Source organism: Ischnura elegans, chromosome X (genome assembly GCF_921293095.1).
Source record: "Ischnura elegans chromosome X, ioIscEleg1.1, whole genome shotgun sequence".
NCBI lineage: Eukaryota > Metazoa > Arthropoda > Insecta > Odonata > Coenagrionidae > Ischnura > Ischnura elegans.
In genome coordinates this window covers 5,082,927-5,109,540 of record NC_060259.1, presented here as the reverse complement: position 1 = coordinate 5,109,540, position 26,614 = coordinate 5,082,927, and the positions used below count along the sequence as shown (strand labels likewise).

The window sequence follows — 26,614 nt, the reverse complement described above, 5'->3', positions numbered from 1 at the left end:
AGTGCGCGAGGCGGTGTTGTGCAGTGTGTGAAAAGGACTCAAAAATGTTGCATCTTTGTCGTGAAATTCTATCGGCGGGAGCGGTGTCGTCTCGATGAAGACGTCTGAGCAAGATGGTTAGAGAGACTCGACATCTGTGGGTCGGGAATTTGCCGGATAATATCCGCGAAGACCGGATTCGGGAGCATTTCAAACGGTATGTTGGTCCGTTGGATGAGTGAAAGCTACCTACACCCCAGCAGAATGTGTATTATCTACGTTCAATGGTGAATTTCTGTCTTCAGTAAAAGTTATTGGTCCATGATGGCTGAGAAAATCATATCTTCGTAGTGCATTTTATTTTTCTCGAAATAGTGGATATCGATTTTTTATACAGAAGATGTGCAAGTGGTGGCGGGAATGAGTCCACTATGTCATGGAATTCTAAGAAGGTGTTATTTGCTGATAAAAAAGAGAATAGTGTCTCGACTACAGTATGTTTTCCAAAAAGTCAAGTGCTTACGGGATGCAAAGTTGATGGTCCTTAAAATGGAATAGGTTTGTTCTACCAACATGTTGGTCGTGTGATTTACCAGCAATCGAGTTCGGAAGCCTGAGTTGAATTGCGATTTCTGCAAGCCTGTGATGTGTTTATGTTTAGATGAAGAAAGAGATCAGTGAAGTGGTATTGAAGAATCCTGAAGCTCAATGATTATGCTTTATTTTTTCCTTGGTCAATTTTACTTGAAATTGCTGTTCCGCCCTCATGCTCACCTGTTTTAGGTTTGTGGTTATGCTAGTCTTCCAAATAGGTACTTTTCGAGGTAGGTATTTTTATTAGTGAGTGCAGTTGTCTTCTGTGCGATGCCTAAAACTATTCTGAAATCCCTGGAATGAGGAATTTGAGAGTTTCTTTATTATATATATTGTTTATTTCATAGTGATGGATAATTTGTCAGTAGTTCATTTTACGTTTTCATCAATGAGTGCATTATTATTTGCGTTTTTTAAGTAAAGGGGCGTGTTATACGCCGCTTTCATATCGGAATGCATTTGATTGCATGAAACTGCTAACGGGGATGATTATCATGAATGGATCGAATTGGGCTAGTCTTCTTCCACTACTTGGAATGGGTAATGTTTTATCCCAATTCGAAAAGACCAGTGAATCACGTTTCGTATGACGTTTTCGTTGTTACTTATGCTGGTAAAGGTGCGAAAGAGTTATACATATTTGTGATATCTAATTTCGTACTTTGTGTTGTCTGAAATGAAATACGATAGAAAATTTCATCGTTGGCTTGTATACCATATGCTATCCGTAGTTGTCTCATAATAACCATTTGATTTATATCAGCATACTGTACTTTAAATCAGTGGAATAAGCATTTATCTTCTTAGTTTCTTCGCTCGTTTTCCTAAAATCCGTTTTTTCCATGACCCTTTTCGTCGCATATGATGAAGTGCGAAGCTTCCTTCTGTGGAAATGTTGGTTGCATGTTGTATACGTCAATTCTAGTACAATGTGCACGAGCATTGTTCATTAAATATCTCATGCATCGTTAACAACTATTTTGTTTGCATTTTCTATTGGCTACATCTCTGGCACCCCATTTTCACAACATTATTTCTGCATGAAGCGCCATTCCGTATGCGTTAAATTTCTCATTGGTCGTATAAAGAACGTATCCGGTGCCGGCATATTTGTAGGTTCTATTGTCTCATTTCGTTGTCGTAGATCAACCATTAATAATTTTTATTACTCTAATCGTATTTTTCCTAACAATTGTATCTCTTTTTGCCTTGTTGTGGTGGTGGCAGGCGTTTTCACGTTTCAAACGGAATTTTCCTGTATTGGCTAGTTCTTATTTTTCTTTTATCTTTGTCAGCTGAGTGAATTAACAAATTTGAATGACACATATATGAAATCCACATATTTAATGAATTATATGTCCACCTTTTAATCACGATAGTTTTCTCACTAAGGGCCTCATCTGGAGATCAGTACGAAGTCGGTCTTAACCTTTCCGATTCATTATGGTATATTATGCAACATCTCGTTTGGTTATAATATTTCTCAGTATGAATCGGACAGCATCTTTTTAGCCACCTTCATTAAGCACCTAGGATCAGAGAAATTTTTGAAAAAATTAATTTTGGCATAAATTGGCCCCTTGGCATAAATTTTTCGTGGATATGTTTCATTTATATCATTTACCCTTGAATATTTAGGCTTAATTGAAAAATTTCTTTGACAGATGGTTGGCGTCCATTTCCACACGTTAAATCCTCGTAGGTTGTCATAGTTTGTTACGCATTCGTCCTTTGCAGTGACACTAAATTCTGGAGCTTCTAACGATGTCAACTCCTCGGAAACCCAATAATTCTTGTCCGATTAAAATTTCTTCCGCTACGCGTGTATGGTATACATTTCGTGTCCATTCGTTGTATTAATGTAAATTGCTTGGTATGAATTGCTCAGTATTTTCCATATATGATAGCATTGAAAAAATATAAATTGAGCATATAAGAAGTATGTCGGTTGTCGCAGTTAGTTTTACGCATTCGTCTTTTGCAGTGACACTAAATTCTGGAGCTTCTAACGATGTCAACTCCTCGGAAACCCAGTAGTTATTGTCCGATTAAAATTTCTTCCGCTGCGCGTGTATGGTATACATTTCGTGTCTATTCGTTGTATTAATCTAAATTGCTTTGTATGAATTGCTCATTATTTTCCATGGATGATAGCATTGAAAGGAGGTATAACTTGAGCTTATGAGAAGTCGCTGAAAGATCTTTTCTTTTATTTTATTCTCAAACTACCGGCTACAGCTCTTATTGGCCATTTTATACCGGGGTATTCAACAAATGTAACAATTAAACGCCTTCGTCCAAATTAAAAGCAGGGAATGCCGACGTTTTGTGTTGACCGGCGTCAGTTGCCTTTGGTATCTTGATAGAAGAATTCATGACCCGGTTTGTCCCTACTTATGACTGGTGGTTCATTGAGTCATTATGAACCACTTATTTACTTTCCTGCTTCGCTTTTCCCGCTATTATCATTTATTGAGCTTCAGTTTTAAGCGTCATCAATTATTTTAAAGGCCTGTGTTTTAGGATACTTGCAATTGATATGAAACGAGAATCTTTCGGACTTGGTCCTCATTTTTTATTTGCTTACCAGTATTGGCGGCGTGCAAATGAAGATGAATTTGCGTCAAATTTCCACGTTCGAAGACTCATTGATATCTTTGAAATGATACAATGAAACGTTGCATTTTGTTGCGAGGATACCATTACAATAACAGTTATACTTGTCGTGTTTTTTTCTTAAGAATTGCTGTTGGTTTTCTGAATCCGCTCAAAGTCGCATTGCCGAGTGAGTTTTCTTGATCCTTCCGTTGGCCGTCATAAAAGTTTGGGTACAGGATCCGAGGCAATCACTCACGTTTGTCATTTACATTTTTTTTACAAAATTTTCATTTTCTTATTATTATCGCGTGTTAACCAAGATCAACCGTAGCAGTAATGTCCAGGAGCGGATTGGTGTAACGTGCCTTTATCCTTTCATAGTGCAGCAGTACTCCTTCGGAGGAAGCGACCACTGATTATCGCGAAACGTAGGTCTTGTTGTTGAAAAGCATTCGCTGTAATTGTTTTGCGGTCATCGACCGCGAAGGCCTTACATTTCTGTTTTGGAAGATAATCTGCTACCTTATTAGATTGTAGCTGCTCTGCATTCGTATTCGGAATTCATCACCAATAAGTATCTTCTTGATTTTGCATGCCTTTTTTTGTCATAATAAATCTTAATTTTGCGATTTTAATGACATCAATTCCCCATGGGGCGCTTTGACCTGTGGAAGAACCGTTCCATCTAGCTCTAGTGTTTCTATCGTGAAGACCAATTCATTCCTAAGCTGATTGCTGGAGTTGGTGTCGCCAAAGATGAATTGTCAGTAGTGCCACGATACCTGTTGGATATTTTTCTGAAGATTTTCTCTCCTGTCATTTCCTCTCACATGTTTTTAAAATTCATTAAATTCTACCTTTTCCGGAATTGCCATTGACACCGGATGTAATTAATATTTCATTGAGCCAATTTTCGGCTATTTTGCTTTAGAATTCGTGCAGTATTTTCTTTTTCGCTTGTGTTTGACGTATAGTTATGGGGCTTGTGAAGTTTGATGAAACTTGGTCGTAGGTACTACCAAAATAGGCTCCGAAGTCGTCTCTGATACGTCGGTAATCTTTGATTAGCGTATTTATCACTATGAGTCTAATTCGAATGGTGTCCGATTCTCAGTGTTTCCAATGTGAATCGCTGCTGACAAAAAAACTGTTAGACTCAACTGTGGTGAAGCTTAAACGTAATTTTCTCCCGATATGGTTTCACTTCCCAACGGTTGATGTGGGGTGTATTACGGAGACATGAAGCGCACTGTTTACGTAAGCTTCTCCGGCTGGGATCCTATTGGGTCTTTCCGCGTAGGTAAACAAACTAAATTTGCCTCAACCGTCTCGTTACATTCCTAAAATATGTAGTCAGCCTTGACATCTCCTAATTTTCGTTTTATTTCTGTTAAACCTCAGGAAAAGAGGAATGTAGTTGGCTCGGTGATTGCGTTATGGAATTCTTGAAGATGTATCTGAGAGCGGAAGACATTAGAAAACTTAGAATAATAATAAATTAATAATCTATGTCATGTTTTTCGTTCCTATCGCATAGTATTAAAATAAGAATCACACTTGCGATCAACGTAAAATGGCTTTGTCCTCAGTGAGAAGGCGTAATAAGGAACCTACGTTTTGTTCCGTACTTTCGTGAGGTTTGTCAAAGTTAAAAAAAGCGAGTTAGCCAGTGCAGTCAATGATGGTTTCTGTGATTACTTTAGGGGTGAATGTGTATGTTTGTCTTGATATAATTATGTCGCCAACCTTCCAGGCTACTCTTCGGGCATGAGCCCACTTGTATATTTTAATTATGTACACGGTGACATTGTTCATAATTGTTGCTTCTCCAGAATTTTACTTTTTCGTGTAACATTTTCATATGCCGAGAAAGTTATGAAATGGTCGGGTATTTGGACTGTAGTATTACGCAAGGATCGTCGTATCAAATTCCATTGCCCTTTTGTGAAAGTAGATGTTTCGAGTCGTGCTCCGTCACTCGATATAATTTATTTTCAGTTTAAGGCATTGATCATATTGACGTCGAATCCTGCCCGCCTTCTCAAAGATATTGGCCGCCTTAGTTTGCGTAATTTTGATCTTTCTTTGCTGAAATCCATTTATACTTAAGTGTAATCAATCGTAGCGGGCGTAACTTGGTGGAAATCCATAATCGCAGGAATAGAAGGATGAATTGTTCGCCCAATCGCAGGAAAAAGCAGTTGTTCATCCTTCTATTCCTACTATACTTTTGTGGCCTGCTTTAATTTTCCTTGTGATGCGGATGGGAGAGTGATGAATGGGGTCATTTGATCATATAGTCTTAATCATACTTGTGAATGGTGCTCGCTTGGCCGTTTCACCTTCTATGAAGATAGCGCTTTCACTTGCTTAGTATCACAAAGAAATTACCTTTGTCCGTTGCGTATGGGGTAATCTGGTTTTCTTGCTCCTCAAGTTTTGTATTCGGGGGTCCTAGCAACAATTTTATGCATTCACTTACATCTTGACCTCTATTTCACGGCGTTGGGGTGAGGAATTGAGGTATCCAGTATTGTTTATTCAGATTGCTTTATTTTCCATTCTTTCTGTTTAGAAATAAAATTAGGATACGGTTGCTGAGGCTTTCACCAAGTTACTTTTTGGATGCCCGATCCAGCCGTGAGGCTCTGTCTTTTTGAATCCCTCGCGCAGCTTTTGATCCATCACGTGTCTGTCGCTCCTATAAATGAGTGTCATCCTCGTCTATGAATCCTGGGGAACTGTGATCGTGTGTTCGATCGAGTCGAACGTGCGTTGGTGACTCGTTTGGATGGCCAGGGGTGGCGGCCACCTCTGCTCACTTTTTCCTTGCTGCTGCCCTCGGCAGGACAACTGGGCTCCCAGTTGGATCGATTCTCAGCGCCGCCGCTGCTGCTTTGCGGGGGCTGTCGCCGCATGGGGCGACTCGGCAACACCGCTTCTCCCTGGAGCACGGGATCGATGGCTGGCTGGCTCAGCTCTGCGAAATGAAGAGGGGGAGGGAGCGGGATGGTGGCACCCAATTGATTCCAGAAGCGATGGCCGCTTTCCGCGACTCCCAGCCCTTGTCCTCACCTATTCATTCTTTGCGATCCGACTTCGGGGGATGCCATGGATTGCAGCCCTACACTTGTCGAAACCTTTTCGAAGGAGAGACTAATTGCGATGAATTCCTAACGCGAGAAATTGTGTCAAGACGGATTTGTCTTCCCCATTTAATTTCCCATGTATGCATACCAAGTGCTCAAGGACTTACTTGGCTAGCTTTTTTGGTATTTTTCTAGCTTCATTAGGCTTGGTAGGCTGTGTGTGATGTTTTTTCAGTATTGTTGGGTTGGCTCTCGTCTACCGACCAAGTTTTTTCACTGTGCGTTAAAAACTTGGTAGGCTTCAGATAGAGCGAACTGGTTTGGAGGAGAGAGAGTCGCGCATCGTGAGGGGCGGTTGAGGAGGGGAAAGGCGGGGGGAGGGGGGGAGGGGATAGTGGTGATGCAAGGGCTGACTGGTGGTGGCTGGCGCAGAGCCGACCCGCTGCTCACCATTCCTCTCCTCGCTCTCTCTCAGACTCTGATGCTGAGCCGCACACCTCATAGCACTATGCACATTTCTCGGATTAGCCTCCTCTGCTCTTCCATACATTTAAATCGCTCGTTGTCGACCAACAAGAGCGCCCAGTTGTCCAGCGGGGAAAGTGCTCGATTATATTCCAATTGGATATCTTCATGGGGAAAAATTTCTCTGACGTCATCGCGTGTTGTGGGGATAATATTCTCCTAGAGCTGGTCTAGGTCGATAGTACGAAAATGATTTTAATCTTGTCTCTGCGTCTTCAGCACTTGTGGACTGGCCTCTTTATTTTCTTCTTCCCACGACTCCACTCTCTCCCCCCCCGCCCCTCTCCCGCTGCGTTGGTCTCTTTCCCCTCCCCCCTCCTCTAATCCGCCATCTTGCCTCTCTCCGTCTTGCGTCTCGCCGTGCTGCCCAGACTTATGTTCGAGCTGCTGCGCAGTTTCTTTCCCGTCGAGGCAGCCACGTTGGCATCGCAGGGAGAGAAGCCTCTCTTAGGTCATCCTGAGTCGAGTGTTAACTCTCGCATTAATGAACATATTGTTCATAACGGTCTCGACATGATTCCCACGTTTCTATACTTCTTTTCACAACCACTTGACTTCATTTTGATGCATTTTAAGTAGAGAATGATTTTAATCTTATCGAGCTTGATAGAAAGCTCTCGGCATTCCATGTGTATGCGGGCGTGTAGGTAATTGGCAGACTAGGAATTGCGGGCATTTCTAGGAATTTTATTTTCGTCAAGTGAAGTGCTGCTGCCATGGATACAATGGATATGAATTCCTGGTTGACTTTCCCCAGGAATCTATGGGCGTTGGACTATATTTAGTGGTGGAAAAAATGAATAGATCGCATCTTGGTTGCCGTTGTTATTTAGGAGGGAATGTTGCAGATTTTAGGTTTTTTCGTCATAAATCTTCCTATAAGACAGAAAAAGTGTAATTTTATTGTAGGTGATGCATTACTGATATTGTGGGGTAGTTGGATGTAGAAACAACCAAGAAAGTTGTGTTCTATTCCGTCTTATAAATTAGTTTTTTTTAGCATTGGCACAGTGCACTCCATAGTCCTGCCATATACGTCATGGCAGGACTATGGGGAAACATTGGTCTGACCCAATGTTCCTTTCTGTGTCAGTGATGTCTTACATTATTTTTGCTGGGCAAAACTGTTCATTCGATTGTTTAAGATCATAGTTGTTATTGTCGTGCTTCTTTTCAAAGAATCGGATCTTTTTATATGTCGATCTCAAGTCTATGTTGTAATTTCTGTCGATTCGAGTCTTGGTAAGGAAATGTTTAGGTCAATTTTAGTGGGAGACGTATCCAATGCTAGTAACCAGTTGTTCTTTTTTAGATATGCTCCGGGATTGGTTTTTGATGCATTGATATCCGTGTTCCTCATTGGCCTATTCTTCTTGATTGGGTATTGGGAATGGATAAGTAGCCTCTGTCATCGCGAAGCTAATCTCACTATTTGATCGAGAATCCGAGATGAAACGCTTTGCTTTCCTTCTCTTCCTCGCGATAACTCTTTCCTGCTATGCGCGGCAGGATTGAAAACTGACACGCTCGTGAAGATTAATTGATATGACATAAGACAATGCGAAAAGGACGTTTTGAGGAGCAAACTAGGTCTTGTCATGGTCCACCGCTCTTCACCACCCGTACCAGTTTCAACTGCCGATTATGTGATTGAGAAACCGGCAAAATTGAGAACTCTAGAGCAGTGTTAATAAATCTTCAGTTGTTAATGCAAGGTCGCTTACCCTTGTAATTTTGAGACAGAACATTGTTGTTTTAACGTTAATTTGGAAGAATAATCCAAATTTTTGACAAAAAATTGGAAAAGTTCCCTGTGTTGCTGAAGCTAATAAGCACTGCCCTGGGGTATTCATAACTCATCGTCACTCATGTGTACGTCTATGTTTTAGGGATTCAAACTTATTGTGGAATCTCTTTGGAACAGATGTAGGTGGTGATTCCTATTCTAACTTTTGGAAGTGATCCACCACCTTAATCTGTATTAAATGCATGGCGTACTCTTTTTAAAAGTCATTGCCTGAATGAATGGGGACACTTGAAACCGGTATACTAGGTGGAGTTGAATAACAATTTTCGAAGGTGGGCATTGTTATGAGAAATCTATAGAAAGCCGGCAAACGTGAGGTTTCTTCGTTGCGACAGAATCGCGCACTGTGGTTGCGGAGACACTAGGCTGTGATGCAATGGCGATGTTGCTTCGGCGATGGGCGATTGTCAAGAGCCATATCCGCTCATGTGGTCTGAATCCTCCTCAATCTTTCAAGTTCTCAAGATGCCGTATCGAATGTTGACGACGTTTTTTTTTAGGATAATTCTATTTCCATCCTCTTTGTTTCGCATCATAGTCTGTTGCAGTTAAAATTGAATCTCGTGCTGTGCTGTGGAATTCTTTCAGGGTTTTTGCTGTTAGGCAGAGGAATTTTTTCTAAATATGTCTGCATTTCTCATTGCATCTGTGGAGGATGTCTTGTACTTGTTTTCACCTTATATCCAGCATTAGTATGCTGTCGTAGTGTCACCGTCTCGCCTCTTATTATGGAGTTAAGATCAAAGTGGTTCCACCTGCCTCACGCCTCAACAAGTATTAGGGGATAGACTTATTATTCACATTTGACGGTAACCTTTTCAAGAAAAATATTGGTAAATTTACTTCGCAGAGTGTTTCTTGAACAAGACTTGAGGTTTGTGTCTAGGTAGGTTGTATGAAGCCCCTGTTATAATTTCGTTCATGCATTCGCGCAATTCCACGCCATTTTAGAAATTAATGCAGCTCTAACCTGCGCAATTCCGTGCCCCGTGTAAAACGGCCTTAATACGCAGTAGTTCCGTTATAGGCCGCTGAGTCATCCTATGCCGGGCAACGTTGCCATGGATGGGCTTAGGCTTCCGCACAGCAATGTTTAGACTTATTTCATGCCTAATAACCGTTTTCATTCATGAAAAATTTTGCTCCTGAATTACCATCTTTGCATGCAATATTCCTGTATTCTTCTTCTTTGATTCTAATAGCTGAATTTGTGTAGGGAATTTGAAGCTTCAACCTGGAATTACAAAGTATGTCTATGATCGAATCTTGCATTATATACTCCGTTTTATACGGCGCACGTAATTGCCCAATCTGACGTTTCTACGAAGGGGCAGTCAAAATTGCGTCGTGTAAAGCGACGAATTTCTGGAACGCATACGAGAATGCGTGTTGGCCAAATGGCAAAATAGCCCGTTCTAATTTCGTTCTTGCATTAGTGCAATTGCATGCCGTATTAAGAAATAAATGCAGTGCTCACCTTCGCAATTAAGTGCCCCGTGTTAAACGGCCTTTTGAGATCTTTCCCATTTTCCTGTTTTTTTGTACTTATTTGTATCGTTATCGATAAGTTAAGTAGGCTAATATCCTCAGCCGCTTTGAGCAATATTCAGGTTGTTTGTTCACTTCTTTTGTATCGGCGCTCCATGGAGTATAACTCATGCGGTGTTTATTGTTGAATACAAAAAACCTGAGCGTGCCAAGCTGTTCATTTAATTCTCTTTTTCGTGTATGTGTACATTTTCTACCGTTACTCGAAGGCTTGGTGAAATGATAACCTCTCTCTTTGTCTGCGACGGAGTTGCAGTGTATGCTACTTTCGTCACTCTCCGTTCACTTAGATACGTTCTGATGACAGTGAAGTGCACGACTTTCAGGAATTCAGTAGGCAAATTTTACCATCGGACTCATTTTATTACACATGACTTATTCTAGAAATGTCCTCGTTTTTAATTGACGCTGGTTACGCAGATTCTTAAATATCTATGACCTGAGTTTTGATGACATTTATCTACTGTTGTGTTATTTGGTGATATAATTTGAATGGGCAATGGATACTGCTCGATAAATTTTCCCCCTCATAAGTAACTTTGCTTAACTTGGTGCGATTGCTATTTTATAGGCATCTTCGGATTTGTAGTTCGTTTTCGGATGTGTCGTTCGCATTTCCAAACCTTCAGATCGAACGACTTCGATGAAATTGTAGAATGACATCTTTAATGCGAATTTGTATAATTGTGAATGATGTCCGGTAGCGCAGGTAAAGATGGGTTACGGTAAAAGTCAGGTGTAGACATCAAACAAATGGTGGATTTTTTACTTGTGGGTTCATCCAAGTTTAGCGGGTCTTTGCCCTTGCTGCAAGATCCACTTGCGGATATCTCTTGTCTTTTTTTCCGTCGTACTTTTATTTTGTGCATGCCTTGTTTCGTGTTCGGACTTTCTTTCATCATTCTGAGCGCCCTCTGAGAGAAAGACTCACTCCTCTGTGAAAGCGTTCTCGCCGAGGCAATTCTGCGCCCTGTGTTGTTTTTGTAAGGCTCGAGCCCGCAGTTGGAGGGATTGTGACGTCAGTGAGGGTCACTGGAGGCGGCCACAGATGGGTGTGAAGGTTTATTTCGGCGGAGGGGAGTTGTTGGCGTGGGACTTCGCTTTCCTTCCCTCTCCGCACTCTCCACCCTCCCCTCATCTGTCTTTACTGCACGCCCTGGTTCGGGTATTGATTGCGAGAACCCCTTGTCCTCACGTAGAAGACCCGTCTTACCTTGTCGATGCTTCATTTTCTTCGGGAGACAATCTGACATCTTCAGGCTTGACATGAGAATCATTCCAAATGGATTTGCTCACATCACGATGAGAGTAGTTGCGATGTACTCAGTCGCAACAAGAGAATGATTCTGCATTTGTTTCTGCCCATACTTCATCCCCTTCGCCATACCATACCTTCTTCATTTATCTCAGGCATAGATAGTTGGCTCCTCCATCCCATTCTTTCCTCTTCATTTTTTGCCTAGGCAGTTTATTACATCTCTGCGGAATGATCATGTGATTCATCGAATGTGACCAGTGTCACGGTTATCCCTTTACACGCTTTCTGGAAGAATGTGTTTCATCCACTATAGTGTTCGAAAATTCAGTTATGGTAATTTATGGATGGAATTCCTCCCGATATTTGTGTATCATTTCCGATTTGCCCATTTCTTCGCGATTTTCTGTATAAATATTGTTTTCTATCGCCCAGAAAGCGCATTGAAATGCATATCGCTTCACAAACTGGCTATCGTAGATGGTTTTGTGCTCAGGGTACTATGTAAGTCGCATTCAATTCAGCTGGAATGGTTACAATCCGTTTAGCGATTATTAGCCTGTATCGCTCAAATGGATGCTGCAGGGCATTCCAGCTCCATGTATCCCCGCTGTGGGGGACTGGCAATGCTGGCGAGAGCTGGCAACACCGCGGCTGTTCCGGGAGACTTTCTGGTTTGCTAGGGAAGGGGCTGGCGGGGGAAGCGGAGGGGTATGGTATGCGGCGGGGGGGGGGGGGGCGGAGGGGTCCCGTGGTTTGCTGGAGTGGCTGGCTGGGGACCTGCTGCTGAAAAAGCTTAGATGCTGGCGGAAGAACCTCCCTCCTTATACTCTCCTCGCCATTTGGATCGACATCGTCCTGAATGCCTCACTCCTTCCTGAAGGTTGCCTTCGACGCTGCATATAGCGCGATACTTCCCGTGGTAGCATCTTTTTTATCACCGCTTGAAGTGAATGGTCGAAACGCCGTTGTTGGTGTCGAGTTGTTTTTTTTCTATTTCTGGGAAATGAGTAGATGTCATTTCAGCTTGATGTCTACTGAAATGGGTCTCGAGAGAACTTCTCATTGCCTCTTCTATTTTTGGCGTTATTCACATTATTACATTTGACTGAAATTTAGAAGCAGAACAGTCGCACGTAATAGTTAGCCGCTGATATCGCGCACAGCATAATCGTTGCCATCGGTCTGTAGCCCTGTCTTTGTGTCTTCCACTACAAGGATCCTTGCATTTCACCTCAAAATCCTTTATTCGGGTGAGAACTTGAAAACCTACGGACTATGTTTTCAAGTTTCTTGTAGAATTAATGAGAACCAGCCGTGTCATTCCTTCGCCAATGATGTACTCTCGTATTTGCTACATTACATCTACATCTACATCTACATAATACCCCGCAAGCCGCCTAAAAGGCGTGTGGCAGGGGGTGTTAGGACACCAGCCGTTTACAGCTATTAAAAAAAAAGAAGTGCTCTGACGAGGATGGGACAAGCGTTTATTAAATTCCTTTATTGTTCGGGGGAAAAACGAATTCCCATATCTATCCGTTCGGCAAAAAATCTCTCTTAATTTATCGCTTCTGTCGGACCTGGAAATATAGTGTGGCTCTAAGATTATGTTCTCTGTGTCGCTCTTAAAGAAATCCATTCTTAATTGTTCAAGCAATCTAAGCCTAGCGCGCAGCCTCCGAGTCTCCAACGGCTCCCAGCCTAATTCGCTTAACATCTGGGTAACATTGTCTGTACGCCCGTAGCGGTTTTTGACGAAACGCGCAGCCTTCCTTTGTATCTTATTCAGTTCGCGGATTAAGTCTTTCTGCACTGGATCCCATACACTAGCTGCATATTCAAGGTGCGGTCGGACGAGAGCGAAATAGCACCTTTCTTTTACTTTCTCATCCGAAAATCTTCCCACAATACGCTTGACGAATCCTAATTTCTTCAGGGCTATGCCGCAAATATTCTTTATATGTGTTCCCCACGTGAGGTTCGAGGTTATCGTAACTCCCAGGTACTTCACTTCGTCTGTTGCCTTTATGTTAATACCATCCACTGCATAAACATTGTTAGTGTTGGACGAATTCCGCAAAAAATGTACCGCCATGCATTTGCTCAGATTAAGTTCGAGTCCCCACTCTTGACTCCACAAATGAACATTGTTTAAGTCCGATGATAGATTTCCATAGTCAGAGTGATCACTAATTTCGCGATAGATGACAGCGTCGTCAGCAAATAAACGTATTTTACTGCTAATGCGGGAGCAGAGATCATTAATGCATACAATGAACAAAAGAGGGCCGATGACGCTTCCTTGTGGAACACCTGATGTATCTTTTACAACATCAGAGCTAATTCCGTCAAGAACTACTTTTTGTTTACGATCTCTGAGAAAATCGCGTATCCAGTTTACAACTGTTTCGTTTAATCCGCATGACTGTAATTTGTATAAAAGTTTGTTGTGAGGTACAGTGTCGAAAGCTTTCTTAAAATCTAGAAATAGTGCGTCAACTTGTCTTTTCGATTCACCAGATTTTATAACGTCGTGAAGAAAGAGCGCGAGCTGTGTTTCGCAGGATCTATTTTTTCGGAATCCGTGCTGACAGCCATGGAGGAAGTTACGTCTGTCCAAGAAAGTCATGATATTACTAACAACGATATGTTCAAGTATCTTGCCTATAATTGATGTTAGTGAAATTGGACGGTAGTTGCCTGGGTCATTTCTGTTTCCCTTTTTGAAAATGGGTGTAACGCTTGCAATTTTCCAGTCGGGCGGTAACTTCCCTTCGGAGAGTGACTTCTTGAATATGATCTCTAAGTAAGGCGCTATCTGTGGAGCTAACTCTTTGAGGACACGCGCGGGTATTCCCTCCGAACTAGTACTTGAACTGTTGAGGTCATGTTCTTTTATTAACTCAACGATGTAGCGATCTCAACAACAACCGTTTTGCTGATATATGTAGGCAAATTATTTAGGCGTATGGGTTTTTAGTTAATTGGATGTCGACTATATCTTATTCGTCTGGCTAGCTTTTAGTGGCCGGCTCTTTCGCCTCATTTTAAGGTGGATGATAACTTTTTTCAACCTCCTATTCTCGGATGCATTCTCCTGAATCGAATTTCTATTAACTTTTGGAGACATTCATGTTTTTTGCGCATTGCGTGCACATTTTTACTTAAGAGATGGTCTCTTGGTGGTTTTAATGGGGAATAAGGATTTGAGTGAATTGAGGGGAAGGTATCCCATTATGTCCATGTTACTCTCTCCCTGTCTCATGTGTGTGCCCGTATGAATTCCCTCTGAAACCCTGAAACACACGTCCATGCTACTGGTGTGGCCTCCGTGCAGCACATTATAATTTGTGGTATTATCTAATATAGGTACACTAGTACCACCTCAAGGTTTCTGCTAAAATAATTTTTACCGTACATTATTAGTATTTACTCGGGGCAGTTTTTGCGTACTAAATTACCTTTTGCTGATTTTTTTTAGAGCGATAGCCAATATAAATCTCATATATTTTATATTTCTTGTTGGTATACTGAATCTGCAACTCTCTTCGATAGCGAATATGATGTTCACCAAATAAATAGTATCCAATTGATGTAATGGATCATTTAGTACCAATGTTTTTGCTAGTATTACTGTAGAAAATTTGAATAACTGTTTAGCAATACCCTAAAGATGGTTTATTATTTGGGATGCTGGATTTACATTGTCCTTCTACATCTACATAATACCCTGCGAGCCACCTCTAGGTTGTTTATTGATTATAGGAATGGAGACTCTTTCGAACTACTACAATGTGGTGTTTGCATGATGTTCCCCCTGAATGTGAAACCAAACCGTCACTCTAGTGAAAGATTCCCTCTCTCCCAATGATTTGAACAAGGGTTCATCGGCTATGGCAGGATTTTTCATGGCACATCTACATGTACAGAATACCATACGAGCCACCTCTTGGGTGTTTGGCAGGGGGTGATCAATCACTCGTATGCAGCATGCGACTAGAGTCCCACATGTACACCACACGGTCCAAAAAACGCCACGCATACTAACAAATAATACTGCTACATGCTGTTAGAATAATAATAAAATTCAGAAACATGCATTAAGTTTTACATAAGTTAATAGGCTACACTACAAGTCATCTAATCTATTTATGAGTTATAACGCTGCCGTTACAATCTCGTTTTGATCGTCGAAATAAATATTCTGAATCTGTCTGTTCTACAGTTTACAGTATGGTTGAGGATTTTTAACCAGACTATTAGTTGATACTACATACTTGTAGTACGCTCTGGAAGTCCTGAGTCAGGGGACTGAGTAAATATCTTTGGTTGGGTGTAATTCAAAGAGCATAAACCAAGAGGTCATATATGCGTATTGGAATTGAAATTGTAGTCTTATTGAGGATTTTATTGATCCATTTGGTTCTGGGTACCAAAATATAGTTCATTCAAGCACAACTGAAGTTACGTTAATGATGGGTCAGGCATTAAAATGTTGGAATTTTTGTACTCGGAATTCTATACCACATGATTTCAAATATTGATTTGATAGTGATATTTTTGTACAATAATGAGGTCCCCACTTGTGGTAATTTTTGTTTCACGATTACGTGGTAGCGGTTAGCCTCCTCCAAGTCGTTGGAGACTCGGAGGCTGCGCGCTAGGCTTAGATTGCTTGAACAATTGAGAATGGATATCTTTAAGAGCGACACAGAGAACATACTATTAGAGCCACACTATATTTCCAGGTCCGATAGAAGCGATAAATTAAGAGAGATTTTTTGCCGAACGGATAGATATGGGAATTCGCTTTTCCCCCGAAACATAAAGGACTTTAATAAACGCTAGTCCCAAACTCGTTAGAGAACTTCATTTTTTTAAAGTTGTAAATGGCTGGTGTCCTAACACCCCCTGCCACACGCCTTTTAGGCGGCTTGCGGGGTATTATATAGATGTAGAAGTCTTTACCAGGGGTTTATTATTATCATTGATGCACTGTGCCATGTGGTACATTTCTTCAGAATCCTACAGTTCTCATTTGATATATTTTGTTTCGTAATGGAAAAAGTTGCTAACGGATGAGAACAAAATATTTTCTGAACTGCTCACTCTGTATTGGCTTATTCAGTTTTCACATTTGTAGTGTTAGCAACAATCATCTTTACACTTTTCCATAAATTTTTCCATTTGTCTCGATTCTGATTTCCATTATTTTTTTTAGTTTAAAAATGTTTCTAACTGTAGCGTTTTCTTCATTACTTCTTTTATTGTAACGGCTTCTTTGATAGTGGATCTGTAAATACCTGATTGTGAAGGCGTATCCACATTAATCCCATCTTGAAATAGCTGTTTACAAACTGGTGATCCTTTGCTGGTTGATAAATTTAAAGATGTTACTAATTTTGTTTCAGATTTGGTTTGCTGTACTTTTTACATGTGCTTGTGGATTCTTCTTCTTCGGATTCTTTATATTCACTCTCAGTCTCTGTTATAGAAGCTGGCATTATTATAGCAGTTGCTGTTGAGGAAGTAGATACCAAAGACATTTTTCTTCTTTTGGATGGATGGATACATTCATTACTTGCTGCCTTTTCAGTAGAATTCCCTACTTTTCCTTTGCTCTCAATCTGTGAATGATATAATTTTCTAACCTCACTGCACAGCCATTCACTATTATCTTTTGTTATGTCAAATACTTGACTCAATGAATAGTATTTTCCTCTCATTCACCTATCATCACTCGCATATTTTCCCGCACATTCATCATAGGTTTTAGAACATGTTCTAGTTTTGATTGTACTGCTTAATTTAAGTTAGGAAATTTAATTTCTTTCGCCACAAACTTGCAACTTCTTTCATAATCTCTTTTACTTGTTCCTTCCTTCCTTTGATAGATGTTCCAAAGGTTAGATAAGGCCAAAAACTTGGATTTTCAGTCGTACCCTGCTGTTCTTTTCCAGTGACTGTTCTTTAGTGGAACAGTTCTTTTCCTATGCGAGTCTTGAAATCGAGTAAGATTCTTTTCCCAGATCATCTTGTTCCTTTCAATAGTAGTTGCAATTACCTTATGAGACATTACGATTTCAAATTGCAGTCGGTGACTTCGAACAAATTAGTAAGAAATTAAGAATAAGTATTAATAAGAAGATCACAAACGTATACAGTTATATACTTAAAAATTGGAGAATGTTCTAGAACTTTCTGGACACTTCTATTAAGTAATATAAAATATAATACTGTCATATAAGACTTCAGAGAGTCTTACAAACACCCAGATTACTCTAAAGAGTTCTATCATACAGATTGAGATATTTGAAGAATGTTTGACAAGACTCTAGAAAGGACAGGGGTGTAACTTGTATATGGCTGAAATTCTAATCAGCAATTTCTTGGTGGGGGTGACTTTTTTATAAAATAGAACAAAACTCAGACTTCTGACGTTATTTTTGGGCAAAAGTTCATCCTTTTGTGGTACAGGAAATCAAATTTTGTACAAACAGTCATAACCCTAATGTATATATATTTTTTTCGAAATGTTGATCGACGAGGTTTAAAATAACAAAAGTATCCCAGGTTGGGCAGAAACATAGGACAAAAAAAGATGAAAAACACTCACTGAACTAAATTTTCGGTGGTATACATCCACCTTCCTCAGAGTTAGGTAGGAGACACTATACGATTCACATTTTTAGTCTGTTTGAGTTTTGAAATGTTCTCGCTGGTCGCATCGTCCACTTTGGTCGATGTCCGAAACAGCGGCCGATTAGGAAAACGTCAAACGAAAATTTATCGAAATTTCATTTTTTAAACTCTACTGACAAGCAACTTACTTGTATGTTTAAGTATTTACGAGCAGGTAGTGCAGACGACTGCGTGTTAGCTTGCATTAGTGATACATCAACGAGTGACACCCGTATTTCATGTCGATTGCATGGTGATTGTTTATTATTTACGCTATAAATTGTGTGAATTTATTTTACGCCGGTTCATCTAATGTACATTGCAATAGCCAAATTAATAAAAACAGGCAAATACTTCCGATGAATTAAAAATAAATCTTAATGTCCATGATATCTATCTTCAGCTGTTGTAGAAACTTTGATGCTCGTAATCTGTTGGGTTGATTCTATGCGTGGGGGATGACAACACACATGATAGAAATAACTTCGCCTCAAAACGTTGAGGAAGTTGGCCCACGGAAGTTGCCTAGGATATTCTGTAGTGGCGCGGTTTCAGTATTGAAAATTTATAACAATTAATACAATATAATTACGCCAAAAACAATTTCTTTAGGAAGTGAAGGCCGTAATAAAGTAGGCTATAATTATTCCAACCAAATTTTTCCTTTAACAATTGCATGAAAACATAATTAAATGTTTACTCGATTAGAATATCAACAACTACACGTATTTTTTTCCGAATATTTTAAAATCTATTTTCACTCGTGATTTAAATCGCTACGGAAAGTGCGAATAATGCATATCATCTAGAGGAATTATTATAAATACTTTTCTACGATTTGGTAAAATTCACCGGGAACTGGGTATTTTCTTAGTATCATTTATTGAAATATGTTTTGTAAATGGGATTTTCACGATAGGTGTGCGATTATTATTCGCAGTTAACTCGCGGTATGACCAACGCTAGGCTAACGCCAACCTCCTTTGGCTAGCGTAATCATTGGTTTTTAACTCATAAATTTGCATGCGTGGGCCTACTTAAATTCTCTGTGAATCGTCAAACACTTTTGAATGGAACTGTAGTGATAGCATTTGTATTTTTATTGATATTTTCTTGTGCTCTGTCTGATAAGGGGATGGTTTGTATTTTGTAAACCCGCATCTCAAATTTTTTTACGATTTCAAAGATGGTAATAATTTTTTTCCCGATTGTATGAGCTGTTGAGCTATTTTCCTTACAAACATTTGCATCGTAGGTTCAATCGCAACATCTAGCGGATATACAACAATATTAGCCACAATGGATCACAAATATTTGTCAACGCATGATCGCCTTCTGGAAGTCTCTCGTCATTCATCATTCGACGTTGTGCGGGTTTTTGCCGACATATGATATCAACATTACGATCATAGTTATTCCTCATTGCGTTAGCTTAATTGACTGGTGAACCGAGACATTGGCTGGAAGCGTCCCAATTTCAAATCCGGGCTGAAGCCTACGACATACCATATTTATAATATCACTTCTCACAATTCGAGGAATAGAAACTGCCCTTCGACTGTCTTACATAGGCTTGAATTACTGAGAGAGTAGTACTCGTCGATAATTTCAGCTACGTTCCGCACCGTTGTTATCGCACCCTGCATATCGCCTCTATTTCCTGCCCAATTACGTGATTACCTCACTGACATTCCGATATTGTGTTTTGGTGGTTTGATATATTCAAAATTAATCTTCAGTTTTCTGTTGGCTAGCGTCTCCCACGTATCCGTGTTTCACTTAAGCATTCGTGCGGTGACTGTGTTCTTGCTTGATTTAGAGAAACCGAACTGTGGTGGGGCAAGAAGAAGGCTGAATTACAATCTCACTGCCAACCAAAAATTTGTCTGGGCGTCTTCGAAAACGTTAAAAGAGCACGTTGCATAGGACTATCAAGCAATGCCTGGGTTTTATAGTGAGCAAATTATACTGAATAAAAGATTATAATTGGCCTTTTTACATTCATTTTATTTATTTATTTTCATCTCCCCGAAAACAGCCCATTTAAGGTCTTTTACATCAGGGGAAATAACATGCAACAACGACTATCACACAACCATTCCCTGGGTAGGGGCAACCTACCCAAGCGGGACTCGAACCCGCGACCTTCGGTTTGGCGGGTGAGGACTTAACCCCGCCGCCCTCGAGGCCGGAAAACCTAAATTTACCTAATGTTCCCGTATGCTCCATTTTTCTTAATAAAAGTTGCTTTACAAACAGATTACCAATAATAGTTTGTCGTTTATATCCCTTAAAAACTGTTTGAGTGTACTAGTTCTTATGACCATGGATTGGGCTGTAAAATCTCAATAATTTTTTTTGCAGCTTCTGAAAAGAAATTGTGCTCTTATATATCGTCGCTTTATTTAGAATCGTTACAATTAGTTCCAATCGAGCCTATATCATTGCCCATAACTCCTCGTATTACATTTTTTATGTTTTAATAAAGTCGCTTCACAACGTTTCGTTTTGCGTTTAGTGTTCATCACTGTGTTGAAGTCTTCATTTCACCACCATTTCTACCATCATGTTATGCAAAGTGTTAAAATTTGGCAGTGGCTCATAAAAAGTCACGAGGAAATCTATTTATTGTTCATTCGCCATCTTGAATCTCGTTTTCCATGGCTTGCAAATCATAGATTTGTTCTCATGCTGGTCATATGGGCTCGCCAAGGGGATTAGTGAGTAAATGTACGACGAAGAAAATAGGAATTACCTGCGTTTTTACGCGGCAAAATTAAAGACTACTACTATTGGCGTGCTGAAATGGCATTTGGATGCGCAGATCGTGCTCGAGTACCCTGGGGGTAATCGGCTGCTCAGTGAAGTTATTAAGTAATTGGGCAGGTAATCGATTGCCCACGTACGCACTCAAGTACTGGAGTACCCAAACGATAGTATGGTTTAGCGGTGGCCTGTACCAAGACACTGATGTTGTATTCGTCGCGGTACTTGCAATTCCCACTTAACACCAGAACATTGTTCCTCTACTAGGGGCAGGAACCTCATTGGATGGATCATTTTCTACTACTGACACTATTTAGGTGTACTAGGTGTTGTTGCTTGTGAATCAAATGGAGATAATTAGCGTAAGTATTTCCGTGTGGACCAATTTCTTTAAATGGCACAGTCATCGCATTTGGAACGTTGCTTATGCTTTCACTCCTGTTACTTGGGAAAGTTGAGATTTACCGTTTATGCTATCCCTTAGGGGTTCATATACGCGTAATTTCCGGCACTCATTAGTATTTTAAGTATTAGTATTTGTAGTATTAGTAGTAATAATTAGTATTTTTCACGTCGCATCCGATCTAGGAACACTTCTATATGGATGTATTTTCCGGCACCACTACCGTCCGTTTTTTGATAGTTTCACTGTTCTATACATCACCTTAAAGGTGTTTTTGGCCTGTTTAGTTTTTACTGACATGTACCAATCCATACTCCATACCTAACATGTACTACTCCATACTTTATACCTAACATTTGATTCTCTGGGTAAAAAAACTCTAACATGTGCCCGTCTATACGGCTTGGCTGAGCTGGGGTTAGCGATGCCTGGTTGGTGTTACTCAAACACCGCATAGAAATACTGAATAAAACGAAAAGATCTTAAAAGCATTCTCATAGTGAGCAATGCTAATTCGGTCGGATATACTGCATCGTTTGTTTCTTCGATTAATACATTTTTTTTAAATAAAATGACCAGATCTGGGTCCTGAGGAGAACAGCTACTTCCGTGAACATTTTTTGCTCCTCTTATTATCACTATTAGCTCCATGGACAGGGTAGGATCATAAATTTTACCTTTTTTCTAAGTATTTCTCTTTCCTCATCTCATGATTCTTGTCACCGTTATACCGTGGCACTCGTAAGATGTCGTGAACGTCATCCAGAAAATATTCTGCTACGCATCTGCCTTTTAAGTTCAGCAAGTGTTCTCTCCTTCAAGCAGCTAAATATTCACGAACCTACTCGCTTAACAACTTGTATACTGCCCTGATAAGCGTAGGCTCTTCACAAATCACATGTCCTTGGTATCCATTCTTATAATGCTTACTAAGTCGTTTTCCACTGTTTCCGTTGGCGTACTTCAAGTGAACCTCTTAACCGTGCAGATGGCATCCCTCCCGTCTTTTTTTATATTTCCCTATAATTCCTTTCAAATTCCCTCACAATCGATATATATAACACAAAATGTATAAGCCTATTTCCTATTGGCTAGCAGGATGCTATCCTTAGTGCCACCCACGCTATTTACCCTATTATTATTACGCTACTTTTATTCCCCACCCAAACGTTTTGAAAACAGCAAACATTATTTCCCTTATCAATGCTACTGTAATTGTAGTCATAATTACTGCTGAGTGTTTACCGTTATTTATATTTGGAGATTTCTGAAATGATAGTATAAATTGTAATAAATTCCTGAAGCAATAGAGCCGTAGCCAATGGGGAAGATAATCCAGGAGCGTTTCCCGAGTGACAACCTCCCTTTGAGCCTTCAAAGCTTTTACGCCATCCAATTGATATACTTTATTTTAATAAATACTCGTACAAAATTACCGTTTTTAAGTTCTAAATATCACGTTTTCAACATCAAAAATCCAACATTTTCAGGCGGACTCCCGGACCCCCTCTATCCCGGGGCGTTTTCCATATATCCCGGAATGTCTCAGAAATCTCCGGTCAAACCCCCCCCATTTCAAAATCCTGACTACGCCACTGATATAACCTGGACTGGTATTTACTTGATATTTGTGAAAGAAATCACGCCTCTTGAATATGAATTACGTGAAAATTCCCGTAATCGTATGTCGCTATGGTTCTTGGGCATGTTAAGGAATTACGAAATGCTTATAACTTTATCTGCAAGATGTGCTGCATCTTTTCTGCCTGCTTCCCTCTCTCGACTCCACCATTTATAATATTTTACCCGTCCATTACAGTAAAATGCGACATTTGTCCTTAGCCTTTTCAGCCTTATCTATTATTTTGTCGTTGATTCCGTGATTAATCTGTTGCAACACTTCCACATTCCATCAGCGACATAAGTGTATCGTATCATCTCTTTACGTTGTATGTTGGCATTAGGTGTTATTTCAGAACTCTCCCATTTTGAATGGACTAACAGTTCGCCGCTGACCATCGGTCCATTGGAATGTTTTGCGTGGAGAAGTCGATATTGACCAAACTTCGAATGTTGCCACTGCGTTTTCCCATGGCTGGCTTTGGTTTCCGTTGTGGCGCGCGTGACTGCGACGGCTTGCTTATTGTGCCGCGCCTCTTGCCTTGCCCTCATCCTCTTCCCCTCGCTCCTGGGGTATTTCCGTCTGGCCGTTCATGGTGGGCCGGTAGTTGTTAGTTCAGTGTTGTGAGTATAATTAGCCCGATACACGCGCGTAAACTGGTTGGACCTAACCGTGACGCGCGGTCGACATTTATTCCTGCGGGAAATGCTCAAGGAAAAAAATTACAGGCGCTTCATCGTGATAGAAAGAAATTGGTCGGATCACAAATCAAACATTGACTAGCTAATGTTAGTTTTTATTCGTTAGGTGCGTTTTTACCTTGCGGATTACTTGCCGTGCCGTGAGATATTAAAAATCTCCATTCTCGTTGAAGATTACTTGATCTGATGGCGTGGGGCTAAGTTCACCGCTACTGTTAGTCACGGGGTGGCATTAATGTAGAAAATGAGAAAATTATGACGAAAGGTTTGAATTTGAGTTAGTTATTTGGATGTAATCCCTGATTTCAGTAATAAAGTTTATATGACCGTGTTCTTAAGGCTTCTTTAGTTACGGCCTAAGGTTAATTAATTTAAAATTGCTAGTAATGTACTCTGAGGCTGCTATATGCATGTATGCCTGTAGGGTGGCCAGTTAAGTTGCCGTTCGGTATGACTATTTATTTTTTTGTCTTCCAGAATTACTCCTTTGATGGAGATGTTATCCGCAATAATGTCGTCTGTTTACTGGTGTAGCATTATGTTACCAGTTGATGATATACCTCTGTGATTATTCTTATGGGATGACGACCAGTGCAAGGTGAAACTGTTACTTGTGCTTCACGGCTGCCTCATCCACTCTATTCTCTCGAGATATTTATTTTTAACCCCCAATCTATATAATCTATAAAATAGGATGTCTGTTTGTCTGGCCTCAATGCGTTTCCATACGGTGGCATGGATTGCAGCCAAAGTTAGTACGTAAGTGCATTTCATGATCCCGAAGTCCGTAGTGCTACTTTCAGTTGCGTATGACGCGTCCTGAACATCGTTCTCTCATTACCGAACCTTGTAAGTGCGCCCAGCGCCCATTTCCTACCCTCTGCTTACTCTACCATCTTCCGATATCATCCCCATTCACTCTGCCATGTTTAAATATCTTTGTGTGGGATGTGGAGATCGATTTGGCGACTTCCAGTTCATAAACTGCCTTTTCTCGCACCCTGCCCGTTGAATGGTAAATGTCCCACGAATAACCTTGGTGTCCTTTTTATCGTGTATTCCGAAAAATCATGTTTTGTCTTACGATATTTCATACCTTCCTATTGAGAGCTCAATATGACCATGAATAGGGTAGTTTCCTTCATCAAAGAAAACGAAATGCATTGATTGCGATTCCTTACCCACCATTAGTGTATTCATAATATACAAATTATTTGGTTTTAGAAATCCTAGTTAAGACGAATGGCAACGGTCAATTTTAACCTCATTTGAAAAAGGCCAGATTGGCGCCAATGCGATTCCACTCCACGTGACGTCACAGGGACCTAGTTTCTATACGAGTAGAGAGTAGGAGTTTTACATTGTCTGAGATTACTAATAGATGCATGAGGCACAGAGCTCAGGGAAACATCTCTTAATAATCACACATTTAAAATACCTAAGTTCGAAAAGTTTCCTTTGTTAGATAGGGGAATAATAATCCTTATTTAAGCCAAGCGCTACCTGCTAGCAGCTTCCGTCGTATCAACGCCCAAGCCTCGCCCCAAGGTCACCTCTCAAGGCGGCAGGGGGAACCAGAAATACGTCACAGGGACTTTCCCATCATTCCTACGTAGCCGTCGCGTTTTCGCGCGCTTGAAATTTTTCACTTTTCATTTAATCGCGAAAAATAGATATCGTCTTTAAAAAATCTAAAAGCGTGAAATAGGTACTCCAGGAGTAATAATCTTTCGATTTAAGCAATAAAAAAATAATAGGAAACCACCCTATTCCAAGTTCTAAGTTCCTTTTTTGGGTGTTATCCTTCCCGAGTAACGTCGGGTGGCCTTCTAGTTTTTAATATCCCCTTTCGTGCAATGCTATTGCAATTTATGTGAAGACATTAATTTCTCAGTAAAAGGTGATTTTTTCAGTCTGTTGCAATGTAAACCCATTCCAATACCATTTCAACCGTCGAATCCGCCGTGTGCTCGGTTCCAAGATTGGACTTATATGTACGAGTCGGTGTATGCTACATCATCTGAATATGGACGAAGAGATTGCTTCAATTATCTTCCCAAGTGTCCTTCACTATCGTATTCTCATTAACTGATCCCTGGGCTGTCGCTCGCCAAGTACTGTGATGCTCGACTTGTATGCAACCTGGTTTAGTAAAGGAGACGGTCCATGAATATTCAACGAGCGTACTCGATAATACCATTGTTTTTTACGCTTGCTACATCAAAATTTCCTCCCGATCATTTCGTCGCAGCTCATCGCTGAGAAATTAGTGCAATGTTTGAGCGACGCAGTGTTGTTTGGAGCGTCGGCGCCGATAAACGCACACGAGCTCGGAATGAATGCTCTCTCTCTGCACACGAGGGCTATCTCTGCTTATCTCTGCTCACGCCATTAACGTTTGCTTGCAGGTATGGGCGCGTGCAGAGCGTTAAGTTGCTGCCGAGGGGCCACCCGTCGGGACAGCATCACTCCCATCACGGAGGCGGCCACCACGGCCACAAGGACGAGGAGAGTGGCGGGGGCGGGGGCATGTGTGCCACAGTGGCGTTCATGGACATCAAGTCGGCCGCCAAGGCTCACGACGCGGAGCACACGCTCGAAGACCGCTCCCTCACCACCGAGTACTATGAGCCTCCGGCGCCGCCCTCCCACCTGCCCCCCATCCACGTGCACGAGCGCGCCGAGGACGTGTTGAGGGGTGGCGGGGGCGGAGGGCCCTCTGGGGGCGGCGGCGGCGGGGTGGGCAGTGTGGTGGGGCCGGCGGGCGGGCCCGTGGGGGGTGGTAGTGTGGGGGCGGTGGGCGGCGGATCGGCCGGCCCTGGCGCCTCCTCCGGACTCTACGCCCCTCGATCTCCTAGGTTCCCGCACGGGTAAGTTTGCGCGGGTGGGCCTCCCACCCCACGGATATATAAGCGTGCATAGATACGGGCTGCTCTCCCGCTGATTGCTGGCTGCACTTATTGGGGATTCGCTGGTGAAGGCATTTGCTCCACTTGTACAAATGTAACCCTCTTTGTATTTGCAGTTCTCCCTATGGTTCATGA

The 26,614-nt window shown here is 41.1% G+C and overlaps 1 protein-coding gene across 1 annotated transcript; it reads left to right on the top strand.

The window, feature by feature from the left end:
- Positions 1–26,614, top strand: LOC124170584 (msx2-interacting protein-like). Its single transcript, XM_046549383.1, has 3 exons — positions 1–196; positions 25,979–26,440; positions 26,596–26,614. The coding sequence occupies exons 1-3, from the start codon at positions 114–116 to the stop codon at positions 26,612–26,614; spliced, it is 564 nt and encodes a 187-aa protein (XP_046405339.1). The 5' UTR covers positions 1–113.

Coding starts and splice junctions, on each gene's coding strand:
- LOC124170584 (XM_046549383.1), top strand. CDS start 114: ATGGTTAGAGAGACTCGACATCTGTGGGTCGGGAATTTGCCGGATAAT. Junction 197..25,978: donor ATTCGGGAGCATTTCAAACG/GTATGTTGGTCC, acceptor GTTTGCTTGCAG/GTATGGGCGCGTGCAGAGCG.